This window comes from Bos indicus x Bos taurus, chromosome 11 (assembly GCF_003369695.1).
Source record: "Bos indicus x Bos taurus breed Angus x Brahman F1 hybrid chromosome 11, Bos_hybrid_MaternalHap_v2.0, whole genome shotgun sequence".
In the NCBI taxonomy this organism is placed as follows: Eukaryota; Metazoa; Chordata; class Mammalia; order Artiodactyla; family Bovidae; genus Bos; species Bos indicus x Bos taurus.
Genome location: NC_040086.1, coordinates 97477784 through 97493770, shown reverse-complemented (window position 1 = coordinate 97493770; position 15987 = coordinate 97477784). Strand labels below are relative to the sequence as shown.

At 44.6% G+C, this 15987-nt stretch overlaps 1 protein-coding gene across 3 annotated transcripts in view; it reads right to left on the bottom strand.

Moving 5' to 3' along the window:
- Positions 1-15987, bottom strand: part of STXBP1 (syntaxin binding protein 1) — a 67698-nt gene that overhangs the window by 24633 nt on the left and 27078 nt on the right. For all 3 annotated transcript variants that reach the window (XR_003513503.1, XM_027556334.1, XM_027556335.1), the window contains exons 2-8: positions 11866-11915; positions 9850-9931; positions 6854-6930; positions 5824-5902; positions 4518-4621; positions 2412-2560; positions 589-673 (exon numbers count right to left, since the gene is read on the bottom strand). Coding sequence is in view for 2 of the 3 variants with exons in the window: in XM_027556334.1 (XP_027412135.1) it covers positions 589-673; positions 2412-2560; positions 4518-4621; positions 5824-5902; positions 6854-6930; positions 9850-9931; positions 11866-11915 (626 nt within the window). In the remaining variant the exon portion in view is untranslated. The remainder of the gene's footprint in view (positions 1-588; positions 674-2411; positions 2561-4517; positions 4622-5823; positions 5903-6853; positions 6931-9849; positions 9932-11865; positions 11916-15987) is intronic.

The window sequence follows — 15987 nt, the reverse complement described above, 5'->3', positions numbered from 1 at the left end:
ACGGGATAGGGTCCTTTGACGCAGATCCAAAATGCAGGGTGCAAAGTGAGTTTACGAAGCAGAGCACCACTATCTGGGTTCCGCTATCAAAAGGGGGACCCATCACCCAACCCAGCCAGCCTGGGACGGAGCGGGTTCCCAGAACCTGGGGCTATCAGTGTGTACGTCATGATAGTGATGGGCTAGTTCTGAGATGCATGTGATAAAATTGCACAGAACTGCACACACACACACACACACAAGCACACGTAAAAACTAGTGAAATCTGAGTAAGGTCCAGAGATGTACAACATCATTCTTCTGGTTTCAACTCTGTTCCATTGAGGGGATTCCCATGACACAGGGCTTTCAGTGCTAACACCGGAGAAGTCCTAGTGAACAGAAATAAGCTAGTTGCTCGGCTCCACTGAACAGAACCTGTACCACCTGCCTGTACCTGGCTTGGGCGTTTGCTTCACTGGAGCTCAGTATGCACAAACAGGGGCGCTCATGCACACCCAGTGAGCAAAGAAGCCAGCTGTGCCCAGGCTGCCCCATGGACACTGTGGTCCCTCGGCAAGAGAACCACATGGGCCAGGTCAGACTTACCTCCCCCATCGTCGGGTCATCGGCTTTGTAGGCGTCGAGCTTGTCCTGGATTAGCTGAGCCAGCAAAGCGTTGTCCTTGTATTCCCTGACAAGGGAGGAGGGACGGAGGGTGAGCCACCCTGTCCCAACGGATGGCACTGTCTGCCCTCAGGGAGGAAGGCAGGACAGTGCGGGAGGGTCAAGGGAGAGATGAGCTTCATCTGTATTATTCTTTTACAAGAAAATATAACTCAGATTACATGTACGTTAAAAAGGAAAAAACAAAATACTTAGCTCAGTGCCTGGAATGTAAATGATTTTCTAGTTTCTTAAAAAAAAAAAAAAAAAAACAAAACCATCCAAGTGGAAACAGAGGGGGTCTTCCCAAGCAGCTCCAGTTAAAACAGCCACACTTCAGCAGAGTGTGGACACAGCCACGTGTCCTTTCCCCACCGTCAGGCTATCTCAGCCTGACCTACTTGATCTTCACTTCCCTCAGTTCAAATTCCCTTGGACCCTGTTTTGTTTTGTTGGAAGTGACATTTCCGCTGGCAGAGCTATAAGATGCAAGTTGAAAACCTCTGGACCTTCCCTCTTGGCTGAGCCTCCAGCGCCTCCTAAGTTCCTCTGGGTGATGTTCATCACGTGGCTGCTGCCCGCCACCTGGCCGCTCTTAGTGCAGAAGCAGCTCCACCCCAGTCCCATCCTCCCAACAAGTGAGTTCCCAGCCCTCGTTTTTTAACTTCTGCCAGGCGTCTGTCGGTGAGGACCCTGGTGGGGGGAGGGTTGTCCTACGGGTGCCCATTCCCAGGGACAAGAGGTGATGAGGCGCCTTGGCACTTCCCGATCAGGCCCTCCACTGCTCTGGCAGCATCCCGCCTTCTGGTTGCTTCTCCTTGCATGACTGTGACCCCTGCACTCCCACGCCTCTGTGTTCACTCCCTCAGAGGCTGCCCAATGACAACCACTGAAGGGCATGACCCCAAACCTGGCACCCGAGGCCTCCAGAAATGGTTTTCCCGTGCCCTGCTGCCTGCACGTATGCAGGGTGAGACTGCCAGCCCTTCTCAAACTTCCCCTTTCTTTTCCAGGGTCATGCTTCCACTCATCCCAACTGTCCACACAAAATGCCCCCAGCTCCTCATCGGTCTACTGAAATCCCGACCTGTCCTTGGCTCAGATGCCGCCTCTGCTCTGAAGCCGGGCTTGCTCCTCTCTGGACGCCCAGGCCCGTGGCCTGCACTGCCCCAAGGCACTGGTCCCGCAGGCCTACGCTGCAGGTGTGCACAGCTCGGATGTACATTATGCCAGTACACATCCTACCTGCCCGCCTGGGTCAGGGGCTTCCAAGGGCAGAGGCTGTGTCTTCAGGTTAAGCCCCCAACCTAGCACTTAGCACACAGCAGGTAAATGACGAGTGAATGACTCGATCAATCTGAGGACTGTGTCCTTTGGAGAATTATTCTCCTTGTATTTTATCTTACCCTGAAATGTCTTTTTCAAAGAGTGTATTTGTTTTAAGGCAGATTCTTTACCATCTGAGTCACCAGGGAAGACCCTTTTTAAGGTTAGAAAGAGATAAAAAACTGAAGGAAATCTGGCTTACAGTTACATGGGGGTTTGTGCTTGGTTATATAACTGAATATATGTATTCCATGCCCTTTTCTGCATGTATTAGTATAGTTCACATTAAAAATTTAGAAAATAACAAAAACATTGGAAAATAGTCAATGTGAGATGCTCAGATCTTGACCCTCTGGAGACAACTGCCAGAAAATGGGAAGGCCAGAGGAAGTTCCTCACTTGGGGGGGGTCACCGAAGGCAGCCTGGGGTGCAGCCTTACCCCCGGTACCGCACGGCTGGGTACTCCTTCAGGGTGGCGCACAGAGTTGCGATCTGCTCCGCCAGGCGCTCCAGGATCGGATTCTTCATCTGAGCCTTGTGGGGACTGTAGAAGCTTTGGAAAGAGTCAGCAGAGTCCAAGGAATACACCTGAAAAAGGGGAAATATATATATGTATATACACAACGACAGAGGAGCCTGGCGTGCTGCAGTTCATGGGGTCGCAAAGAGCTGGATATGACGCAGCGACTGAACAACAACAACATATATATATGTATATATATAAAAACATATATATATATATATTTCCAGAATGGTGTTCCCTCCAAGCCTTGTAGTGAGGCTACAGAACAAGTGTTCATTTATTCTACAAATACAGCTGGGCATCTGCTGGGTGCCAGGCCTTGTGTACTGGGAACTGCTGGTGGCCAAACCATTACTGTCCTCAGGAGCATGCAGTCTTGCAGGAGAAGGCAGATGAGTAAACAGTGAACAAAATGAAAAGTAAATCTTATGGTATGTGGGAAATGGTTAAGTGTATGAGAACAGAAGAAGCAGAGAAAGAATGCCCGACGGCTGGACAGGGAGGACAGGAGGCCTCCTTGAGGAGGGGACATTTGAGTGAGGGCTTGAAGGAGGTGCAGTTTCTTCCCAGGGGGCTCCCTGAGGAGGGGCTGGTCAAGCCAAGGCCCTGAGGCAGGCATGCCTGTGTCTAATGACTGATGAGGAGCCCGAGAGAGAGCAGGGGAGGGGTCTTGTCAGACCACACCGGCCATCCATTGTAAGTTTAAATAAAAGAGGGACAAGCTAGAAATTGTGCTGTGACTGTGGCAAACAAAGGAGCTTTGTGTGGATTTAATAATTTCCTATCCTCAAAGTAGTTCTTAGTATTTTTCTCTTTTATCCTTTTTGGAAGGTTTTGGAGGTTTAAAATTTCCTCTTAAACCAGCAGGCTACCAGCCATCAGTATTCTCTCAGAAGAATCTCTTGATGTGAACTACCCTCATCTTGAAAACCCGAGGTTAAAAAAAAAAAAATTATCACTTTTCATGGCTACCCACTCCAGTATTCTTGTCTGGGAAATCTCACGGACAGAGGAGCCTGGTGGACTAGTCCACGGGGTCATTAAGAGTTGGGCACAATTTAGCAACTAAACAAAAAAATATGTGCACATGTGACATACAATAAACCAAACATAAAAAGACAAAAACAGATGAAATACAATATGGTTGAATATGCTCAAGTTGTATTTTGTTCAATCCAGGTGGTGACAGGGCTCACTGAGAGGAAAAAAAAATTCCTGCCCTTGGCTGAGAATAGGCTTTAGGCCAAGTGAGAAGGGAAGGAGACTGTCTTTTGAAAATATTCACACTTTATTTTTTTCCATGTCTTCTTATCTAAGAATTCATCACTCTCTGGCATCTATTATTAGAAGCTGATCCATAAAGCCCTGATATGCCACAACCATCTCTTACCTCTACAAAACGCACAGAAGTTGTGCTATTTTTTGCTTTTTGATGAGGAGGAGGCATTTTAACAAATCTTGAAATACTATGGCATAAATTTTGTACATTCTCTCACAATCAGCTTCACTTTTACTGGTTTAACGACTTTTTTTTCCCCAAGGGGAGCAGTTTCAGCACGTGAAGCGTTAACAGCGGCTCGTGACGAAGGCTACCATCTGTTCCTCAACACGTGACAACTGAGGTTATCTCTACATAAAAACAGCCTCCTTTGCAGCAGATGGGTGTTGTCTGATCCCTTCCCCTCCTCTCCTCCCAGCTCCTTCTGGACTGGCTGCTTTTTACTTATTCAAGGAGTCAGCCAATAGGCGTGAACACTGAGCGAGGATGAAATGAACACCAAGAAGGACATTATGGCCGCAAAAAGTCCGAAATAACTGGAGAGTAAGAGTGAAGCATCGTGGGCAGACCCTCTAAGGACGACTGTTTCCATTACATACACATCCACTCATAAGACATCATTGAGTAATTCCTTCCCCAACTCTCTTTACTGCACCCCTGCCCCACCCTCTCTGACTTGGCTGGAGTTCCTGAGAGAATAACCAGGATGCAGGCATTCTCTGCCCGTCTCCTCGCAGGCTCACCTGGGATTCATATGGGAGAAATGCAATGTTGATTTCCGTCAGAGTCTTGATGACTTTGGCTGCTCGAGATTTTACCAGCTCGTTAAACAGGGCATCTGGACAAGCTGCCAGGATGACAAAGATGGTAGGGTTTCCTGTCCGCTTGCTGGTTCGTTTCAACATTTGCACACGTCTGGTGAATTCTTTATTATTAGGATTTTTAAAAGGCAAATAGGAAGTCCATCCCATCCTATAACCTACAGCCTCTAGGGTATAAAAGGAATACAAAACCACCTACGAGGCCCTCCATGTAGAACAAAGAAACAACTGGCAATAAAGACTGAGATATTGAGAGCTGATTTAAAAACCCACTTTCCGATATTAAGGAGAGGAAGAAAAAGAACCAGGAGAGGTCTAGAGGGGATCAGGAAAAGGTCTATAACATAAACGAACACCCCACACGTGAGATACTTAGGAAAAATCAAATAAGAAAGATGAAATCATTGGGCAATGTGATGCAGACACTTCCGCAGGCCTTCTAAGGAACTCAGCTGCACAGGAGACCCACTTGGTGGGGGAACCACAGTTTCTCATGACTCTCCTGGGCCAAACAAACAGCTTCAGGTCCCTAGAAACGTGTTACTGGTTTATTATTACTAATGCCATCTACCTGCTTCCTTTGCCACCCATCTTCAGAGCGTATAAAACTGTTCTCTGCAAGACCCTTTTCCCATTTTCTCAATGGTGAGTTTTGTGGGGTTTTCACCAGAGAGAACATGGGGTGAACTGTTATTTTCACGCACTCAAGCTGTCCAGCCCTATTCATCTCTCTTTGTCGTTAACAAAGACTGACCAAGATGCTCCTGCGCTAGGTACCATGCACAAAACCTTCAAAAAGCAAGAAAATGGATCCTAGGACAATGATAAATTCTACCTAATACAAACACCACCAGGTCAGACTGTCTTTGTATCAACAGTTGAAAAGTAGGTGGAAATGCAATGCAGTTTATAGCGATGTCTGGAAGGCTATCCTGTGAGCACCAAGGCTGGCACTGGGAAATTCTTCTTGGCATTAAACACGCTGGCCCTTAGAAGAGGGGCTTTTTTTTTTAATCAGGAAGGACTGCATGACCTAGTAGGTTTTGTATTTGTAGGCATTTGTTTTTCTCTCTTACACAAATTTGCCTTTTGAAGAGAAAATGAAAGATCAGGACAAATGTGGGAACAATTCATTTCTTTGCTATTGGCCTGACTTGGTTTGGGGTCAGTCTGGCTGTGCAGGAATGCTAGCCTAAAAGGCCGGGTGGCAGGTGACAGCCATACTCACAGTCAGTGAAGAAGACATGTGCAGCCCGGTACTTGGCGGTTGGCGGGTCCTTAAAGTCACTGATGAGAGAGTGGACGGACTGTGGAGAGGGAAAAAGGGAACTGACTCCGATTCTAGGAGCAAATGGGACCCACATCTGAACAGAGTCAAACCCACGCTGGTTTCGTGCTGCATGCACAAGACAGCAAGGGATTTCTGATTATAATTCAACTCATGTTCAGCCGTAACTGAGTTCTGAGGACGTGAGGATTATCTCAGAGTTTACACTAACAAAAGCCTCTCTAGCTCATTCCAGAATGACAGCAGCCGTTCTCTGCAGCCACCATAACTTGGGTTCCTAAGAAGAGACCCACAAAAGAGCAAAGTGCTCAGAAATCTGCTAGGAGACTCATTGCGATGGAGTCCTGGCAATTTAGTTGCATCTGCAGAAACTCACACATAAGCCAGTTTTTTTTTTTTTAATGAAATGAAAACTGGGGGGAATTTACATAGATCAGCTAAGACAGCTAGCAACCAAGAGCAAGGAGGTGGGCATTGTTTAGATGCTGATTTGAACCAACCACCCAAAATGGTAAGACAAGTAAATCTAAACTCTACTGGATATTGATAAAATAAATCTGGGAATTTCCTGGCGGTCCAGTGGTTAGGACTCAGTGCTTCAACCACAGGGGGCCCAGATTAGGGAACTAAAGTCCTGCAAGCCATGACGGTGCAGCACCCCCCAAAAAAGACAGAAAGAAAGGAGAAAAGAAATCTGAAAGTGTAAAATACCCAAGTTCTGGAGGTGGATCACTAGATAACGTGATCTCCTACCTAGAAAGGAGTAAATGACGTTGGCCCGGCCTGGCTTTCTACAGCAAGCTTAATGCACTCTTCATTATTCACCAGCCCCCTCCTTCCCTGCTTGTGGATTGCACGCTTAAACAGAGCAGTGTGTTAAATGCCTGCTTAACCCAGAAATGTCAGACACGGTGCCACACAGACACCAAGCCAGCACGTGTTTGACCTCAGGTCTCCTGGGAGGGTTTACCTTCTCAGAGGGAGTGATGAGATACACAGCCTCCAGGCTGGGGAGCGGCTCTCTGCGCTTGTTGATGTCTTCCACAACTAGACAACAAAACAGCAGCCCGCGATGAATAAGAGAACAGCACTGGTGATCGTGAAACTAGAAGCCACAGAGACAGGCCACCTTCCGGCTGGCGCGACAAAAATCAGCAGAGTAGGGAGGAGACTCAACGCCCCTTCCTCAGAGTGACCACATTTCTGTATCTCACCACGCTCAAGGTGGTAGAAAACCCAAAACCTCATCACATGAAACCCCTCCCACGTCCCATTTCAGTTCAAGGAAATTCCTCGATCTGTTCTGATTGAAAATGGAAACTGCTATCTCATTCTGTCAAGAACAGACTTTTGCCTCTTCCTTCAGGTTTTTTTTCCCTCATCTGTCCTAGATAATCCCAGTTCCTTTAGAATTTCCATGTTGGGTTTGTTTTTCAACAATTGGATCGTTTTATCATTTTCCTCTACCAGATGAAGACATTCCAAACATACTCTCTGGATTAAGACTATTTCTGTCAATAGTTCAAAAACTAAACAGCAAATTCTGCTTGAAGCAAACCATGGGTGTCTGATTTGCTGGTTTCTTTTACAGAATGTCAGCGAGGGGAAAGACAACCTTCTGGGAAAGGGATCATCTCACTAGTCACCTGATAAAGCTCAGGACGCATCCTCTATGCTACACTGTCCTCTGGTCCAGAGCCAGCAGGAAATCTAATGGTGCTCTTCTTCCTATGAAGGTGATGTCAGCAAATAAAAGTATCCCTTTAGAAGTATCCCTGTAACACTTACAAAGACTTTTCACCCTGGATAATATTCAAATTAAATACCAAAATTTCTCAACCATCTGTGTTATCAGGGGTTATAGATTTTTTTTTAATTTGTTTTTTAATTGGAGGAAAATTACTTTACAGTGTGTGTTTGTTTCTGCTGTACAACAAGGCTCATAGATTTTTGAATTTCATATGCCAGTAATACCTCCCCCCAAATATTTTAGGGGGGTGGTCAACACAGGCTTGCAAAATTTAAAATTTTGCCAAGTAAGGACATTTTAAAAAAAACAAAACTTCTGTGATAGGGAAGAGTATGTGTGTAGGAGGGGAGAGGTGAACCCTTATCTACTACAGGATAATGTCTAACATGATGAATCCAAAGATGATCGTATAAGCATTTACTTAGACATACCAAAAGATAACCAGAAGAAAAAGCAGAGGGGCTGCCTCTGGGGTGAGGCACCCTGGGGGATAGGGGAGGAGGAGGGAGAGCAGGGCGGTGCTTTCTTCCTTTCTAGAAGCTCATAAGCTACATTTGGCTTTTTTCCTATATTTGCATTTTTTGCTTTGATAAAGAAAAAAAAAGTTTTAGAAGTTCAATGAAGAAAATAACTTTGCAAGCTCAAAACAGGGGCAAGCCAGGTCTTGGACCACTGAATGACAAAAAGTCACACCAAAAATTCCATACTCCCATTTACAGGACTATGGCTTTTGGTGACAGATAAATTAGATTTGGAAATGTGTCTTTATTTTTTTGTTTTCTTTTCTTTTTAATTTTTTTTTTGTAGAAATGTGTTTTTAAAAATAAAGGAGTCACATCCCAGGTGTGGTGGTAGCCCACATATTGTTTTATATATATATATAGATAGATAGATAGATAGATAGATAGATAGATATCGATTGGAGCTGCATTGTTAAGAGATATGTTTCACTCAACGTTTTTTAGGAGGAAAACAAAGGTTAACTTCCTTGTTTGAAATAATACCTCAAAATAGATTGCTTTTCTATCAGTGCTGTTTCACAGATTAAAATACATGATCTCTCCTGAAAGGAGCCCCCAGGTAAGACCTGAGCTGCTCACAAATGTGAAAAAGAGCTTGGGACGGAAGCCAGGAGGGCTGCATCCTAGTCTCAGGTATGGTGCTGCCCAGGGACCTTGAGCAGGGGATTTATCTTATTTCAAAAGCCTATTATTGTGAAATTCTAACACACACTCCAAAGGGTGGATTAAACATAAATATACACATAATTGCACAAGCACCACCCCATCAGGAAGCAGAACACATCAGCGCTGCAGAAGTGCCCCCCCTTTTCCCCCTTCCCTCATCATCCACACCTCTCCTTTCCCCTCAAATAGAACCACCATGGTGACACGAATGGCGATCACTTCTCTTACAGTTAAGACTCACTTATCCCTACATTTCAAAGCAGTATGGCTTAGCTCTGCCTGTTTTAGGATATTATGTAAATTAAAGCACATTGTTAAGGACTCTTTCATATCATGTTTCTTTTGCTCAACATTGTTTATCAGATTCATTCCCATTTTGGAATGAGCGAGTAGGTAATACTCATTCCTTTTCTTCGCTATGTAACATTCTGTTGTGTGACTGTCCCACGATTTATTGTACCATTCTACTCCTCATGGACCTTTTGGTTGTTCCCACTTTGGGGCTACTATGAGCAATGACCTGTGAGCCTCCTGGGCACACATGCCTGAGTTGTCTAGAACACACATTTAACCGCAGACATGCTGGCTTACAGGACCTGCATGCCTCAACTCTCCTAGACACCTCCCAGGTTTTTGAAAGTAGCTGTACCAACTCATCATATCAGAGTTCCCTTTCTCCTATATCCTATCACTTGGCATTATCGTAGTGTAAACACTCCAATCTGAATACAGAGCAGTATCTCACTCTGATTTTAACTGCATTCCCCTGACCACTAACGAAGGTGGGCAAGTTTTCATGTATTTACTGGCCATTTGGATTTCATCCTTTGCTAGGTGCCACTTTTTTCCCGTTGGCTGGCCTGCCTTTTTTCTTAACTGAGCCTTCCTTTTGGCATCCTTTCACAGATACCTAACGGGCACCTAACACTGGATTGGAACCTAGGGATTTGGTGATGAACAAGAAAGCCTGGGGTCTAAAGTCAAGCAAGACAATAACGAACAGGGAGGAGAACACCCTACAACACTCACTTGTTATCCCCTCGGTCATGATGTCCGTCATCTTACAGCAGGAGGAGAGCATCCTCATGCTCAGCTGGTCCACCACCAGCACCTGGAAGCAAAGGGAACAGTTCACACCTAGAAGCAAAGGAAACAGTTCACACTGGAAGCAAAGGGAACAGTTCACACCCGGAAGCAAAGGGAATGGTTCACACCTAGAAGCAAAGGGAACAGTTCACACCCGGAAGCAAAGGGAACAGCTCACACCTAGAAGCAAAGGAAACAGTTCACACTGGAAGCAAAGGGAACAGTTCACACCCGGAAGCAAAGGGAACGGTTCACACCTAGAAGCAAAGGGAATAGTTCACACTGGAAGCAAAGGGAACAGTTCATAACCTGGAGGGCACCTGCTGTGACGCTTGCCTCCGCACAGCGGACCACATCAGACTTCAGGTAGAGCCCAGAAACAGAATTCTGAGTAATCGAGGTTTCCTAGGGGCCAGAAGTTTGCCAAGATACACGCTAACCTTTATTTCCCTACCAAACCTAAGCTTCTAGAAGAGTCTGCTCTCACTAACATGACTTGATTTTTCAAACTTAAAAAAATTAAAGTTTTTTGATGACAAAGAAAATAATTACTCATAAAAATGCAAAAGAAAAAGAAAAAACTTTCATACGCGGCACCCACACTCAGAGCAATCCAGACTTTTTCAGTGCATAAACTTTCTCTTTAGGGGAGAATGAACACTCGTGCCACCCTGACGGATAGAAGGCGAGGTCTCTGTTGCAGACATCATCGGGATGGACTGGCACATGTGCTGTCCAGGAGTAAACTCTACCTCAGTCTAGAAAAGAAGGATAGGAACATGCCATCCTGGTTGAAAAGCATTATACCTGCAGCTCTTCAGCAACCCTTTCCCATCTCCATCTGACCCACAGTGGAGAGAGGAAGCTAAAATAAGGTTATTTTCTCTTCTCCTTCTTCAAAGATATAAAGCCAGGCAACAGGAGCTAGAAAAATGTGGGCCCCAAAGCATTTTGCTGTAGCACGAGGACCAATCAGGTTTCATTTCATGAGGCAGCTTCCCCAAGATTAGTTTAAAATTTTCATATCCACACGTCCGTTACTGACGGGAAGGGTGAGAGAGAAAGGCAGGCAGAAAGAGTTCCCACCTACTGGCCTCCCACCCTGGGTGTGAAGATGGAAGCTCTAGCTAAAATGTGATCTCATGTTTATGAGGTTATGTTTATGAGGTTAGGGTAAGACTTTAAAAGCTTCCTGGTGCCAAGCTGTTCCAAGGCCCAATGAACTTGAGGCTCCAGACTGCAGAAAAACTCGGGGGCAAGAATGGTTAGCCCTTCGACAACACACACAGAAGTTCGAGTGTGCCCTCCTGGTCACTCCAATGCCTAGTCCCAGATGATCAGAGGGTCCTTCAAACTCTGACTTCCTGGATGGAGGACAGCACGATTCTGACTTGTATCATCCACTCCCAGGACTGAGGTCATAATCAGTTAGATTGACTTAAATATTTGTTTCAGGTACACAACAGTTTCCAGCATTGCTCTCAATGTTAAATGAACAAACAAGCTGACTTGGTTTGTCTTGTGTAGCTATAGACAGACAGGAATAGGCCAGATGAGGGCTTTTCAGACCATTGCATGGGCTCCAGGAGAGGCTTTAGGGCCACCGGAGGGGCAAGAAGGGTCCCCTCCTGTCTCCCATAGCAAGTAGAATAATTCCACCCTCTGCTTTAATCAATGGGTTCCAGGTAAGATCCTGTTTGAATTAAAGGGTTCCACTGCTAGAATGCCCCACCAGGTGATCTTAAAGATAAGCTTCCTGATCCAGAGATTTCCTAACCAGGATCATATACATAGAAGGCACAGCAGATTACCTTTTGAAAGTTCAGAAGCTTTTTTGTATTCTCTGGATGCAGCAAAGGTCCTCATTTCTCCCCTGCATGCCTCTCCCCAATGCCACCCCATTCGTATTCTTCCCCATGAACTCACCTTCAAGGTCATTCATTGTGCTCTTCCACTTACCTTCCATTCTCCCTTCTTTTTCACCTTCTTTATCACATCATGCATGATCTCTAAAAAGGAGAAAAAAAGGAAGGAAGCAGGGAGGGAAGACAGGAGGGAGGGAGGGAAGGAAGGAGGAGAAAAAATTTAATGTAATTTCAAGGACTTCCAACCCCTGCCTATGAGACAAGGTCATCTTCCCTCCATAGACCTTGTTCTCCTGGGTCATGCAAGTCAACCAATCTGTCTACTGGGCCATAATCAATCCACCATAAAGACAGTTCTCTTCCTGTGTCCTCGATTCACTGGTTCTCAGATTTTCTGGTCTCAGGACCCCTTTACATTCTTAAAAATTGAGGACCCCACAGAGTGTTTGTGTATATGCATAAATATCTATTGACATGTGCTGTATCAGAAGTTAAACTGAGAAATTTTAAAAAATGTATTAATTCAATTACAATAACAAACCCATTCTATGGTAACATAGTTGCATGCCATTAAAATGCTATATATATTTTCCATAATAAAACAATTTACTGAGGATACTGGCATTGTGGTACATTTTTGCAACACTTCTCAATGTCTGTTTTCATAGAAGACAGCTGGGTTCTCCTAGCTGCTTCTGCAATTTATGAAATATATAGCATTTGGGAAACTCCACTGTGTGTTTGCAAGAGAATAAGAGCAAAGAGGCAGATAACATTTTAGCATTATTATGAAGGTAGTTTTGACCTCAAATTCCTGAAGGGTCTAGTGTTTCAGAATCACGCTTTAAGATGAATGAGTAAAATTCTGTGACAATGCCCAGGCCACATAAGCTACCTGCCTAAGCTCCAAAAACAGGTGTGAAGAGCAGTTGTGATATCCTTCCAGTTCTAAGCACATCTTTGGGATGCTCTCAAATCCCGAAACAACATTTTTGTAAGCCACAGTTTCTGTAATGCCATACCACAACCAAGTCTACCTGGCCATGGAAGATTCACAGGAAACAGCGCTTTGCTACTCTTTTCAAACCCAGATCACTCACAGGCCTAGAAGGAGTCAGAGGCTAAGAACTGTCATTAGCAACTGTGCTTCAAACATTTAGCTCATTCTCCAAAGCACGATAGTCCCCTAACTCTGCTTCTATCTCCAGTTATCTGATATGTCATAAAAGTATTCTAAAAATTTTCAGAGCTTTTTACTTGATTATAAAAACCCACATAATTATTGCAGTAAACTTGGAAAACACAGAAAAGTATAAAGAGGAAAACACCAGTTTTCCTTTTTTTCCAGTTATTCCTTGCATGCTATAAAAAAATCAAAAAGAAAAATTATTTGTAATCTTGCCAACCTGAAATGCATAATTGACAGTTTCCTACTCTCTTTTCCCATGAACTTTTACACAGCTGATAACATGCTGTATATATAATCTCATATTATGCTTTTTTCTCATTACAAAAACTCATTTCTCCATGTTAATAAAAATGCTTCCTAGGATCTTAAATGCCTGCATAGTACTCCCTAATCTAGCCAACAATTTCTCAACAGTCATTCAGATTATTTCCCATGGTTCAGTGTGGTGAAAAACTGGGAACAAATATATCCAATAAGCCAGGGGTTACGTTAATTAGGTTACATTTGTGCAATGGATACTATGTGCCTACGAGAAATAATGATCTGGAAAATACACACTCCTTTACTCAGTATCACTGTTTACTGGTCCCTGGACCCAGCACCAGGGATGAACAGCAGCAGACACGTCTCCTTTGGAGTTTACAGGCTAGTGGCAGAAGCAGGCAAGACAGAAGGGCGATCGCAGCTTCTCCTCACAAATGCTCTGAGGCAAACAGATAAGGGCAGCAGTAGAAAAGAAAAATCCTAGTGTGGGGAGCTACCTTTAAGAGGGGGTCATACAAATGTGATACCAAGGAGGAAAGCTGGGGATGGGATGAATTGGGAGATTGGGACCCACATATACATATACTATTGACACTATGTATGAAAAAGATAACCATTGAGAACCTAAAAAAGAGAGAGAGAGATACAGGAGGGATCAGGATTAAAAAACAAACAAAAAAAACCCAGGGGGAAAAAAGGCGGGGGTGGGGGTGGTGTGTGTGGTACTTCCCTGGCTGTCTAGTGGTTAGGATTCCATGCTCCCACTGCAGGGGGTGCAGGTTTGACTCCTGGTTGGGGAATGAAGATCCTGCACGACAAGGCAAAAAAAAACGGGGAGGGTGGGGTCCTGCTTGGCCTCTTTGAGGTAGACCCCAGTCCCTCAGAAGGAGCAGGGGGAGGCACAAAGGCTGGAGGTGGAAAAAGGAAAAAGAAGTTGACAGCTTCTTGGAACTAAAGCTGGTAGGAGCTGAGGCTGGAGGCCAGATCATGCGGGACCTTGACGGGAGTCTGATTTTCTCTGAAGGGCACTGGAAAGCCACGGAGGGCAGGGACGTCACCTGCTGTATTGCGGGAGATGAGACTGGAGCGGGGGCGGGGCGAGAACTGAAGCAAGAGTACAGTCGGGACACCTTCCCAAGGGCCCATCCATGGCTGCTGGCAGTGGAGATGAGGAGGATTGATGTGGACCATTTTTAAAGCCTTTATTGAATTTGTTACAACATTGCTTCCATTTTATGTCTTTGGTTTTTTGGATGCAAGACAAGTGGGATCTTAGCTCCCAGACCAGGGATGGAACCCACAACCCCTGCATTGGGAGGTGAAGTCTTAACCACTGGGCCACCAGGCAACTCCCAAGAAGTGGGTGAATTTCCTTTTATTTGGAGGTAAAGCCAATAGGGCTTGCTGCTGAATTGGGTGTATGGGAAAATAAAGATAAGAAACACAAAACTCCTAGCTTTTTCATTTAAATAAAGAAATTTACGTAGACACAAAATATTTAGAGGGAGAAGAGAATTGATCTGTTGGAGAATACGCAGAGTCCTTTTTTGACTAAAGACTGAGATGACTAAGATGTCTGAGGTGGAGATACAGGGTAGGGGAAGCTTGAAAGATTGACCTTTAGCCACAGTTTAAAATCTGGGTGTTATTATCAATTAATGGTATGAGGAAAGGTTGGAGAAAGTCCCAAACTCTTGGCCTTTCCTGGGAGCTCAGTGGTGAAGAATCTACCTGCCGATGCAGGAGATTTGGGTTCAATCCCTGGGTCAGGAGAAGGAAATGGCAACCCATTCCCATACTCTTGTCAGGGGTTGCAGAGTCGGACATGACTTAGTGACTAAACACCACCAACAATAAATATGCTGAGCTTTTGATAAATTCTACTGAATTATTTTCCAAAAGCACAATTTACGCTCTCATCAGTGCTCTGACTGGCTCTCCAAAATAATGTACTATTAATAACTGATAAAACATATCTTGAGTTTTGTTTACAAATGTAACAGTGGAAGAGGGTATTATTACACTATCTTTTTTGTATTAATAGGGTTTTTTTGTTTTCCTGCTACACAAAATTAATTTAAATTCAAGTCACCTTTTGATAGGTGAAGGCAGAGATATAATCAGAAAATCAGAACAAGGATCACAAGCCCTAAAGACTGAGAATACACTCTGGGTTCAAGCCTCCTTGCCTGGTGATTCCTGTTCTGAAATTCTCAGGGCCTGTATTTGTTGTATTGTTGTCAGTCAGTTCTAATCCTGCCCTACATTTTTCTAATCCAATACCGAAAAGGAAACAAGGATTAGAGCCCATTTTAGCATTAAGAATCAAGTAGGTTGGGCTACTTCCTCACAAATAATCCCTGGCAATCACATTTCAACTCCCTTAGAAGTCCTCTTTGTGTGGAGAGAAACAATAAAGCTGGTCCAGCCAGAGGGTCCTATTTCTGCATTCCAAACCACGTGATTTCCAGGCAAACTGTCTGCTTCACCACCACCTGGCCTGAGCATTTGGCACAGAAGACACCGGGGCAGTATTCTTGGCTGGGAAATCCCATGGACAGAGGAGCCTGACGGGCTACAGTTCATGTGGTAGCAAAGAGTCAGACATGACTTAGTGATTAAATAACCTCAACGCTAGAGCAGCTTTAACTTCTGCATAATTGTGAGAATCATAGCCCTAGTTACTCCTTGAAGAAAAGCTATGACCAACCTAGACAGCATATTAAAAAGCAGACACATTACTTTGCCAACAAAGGTCCATCT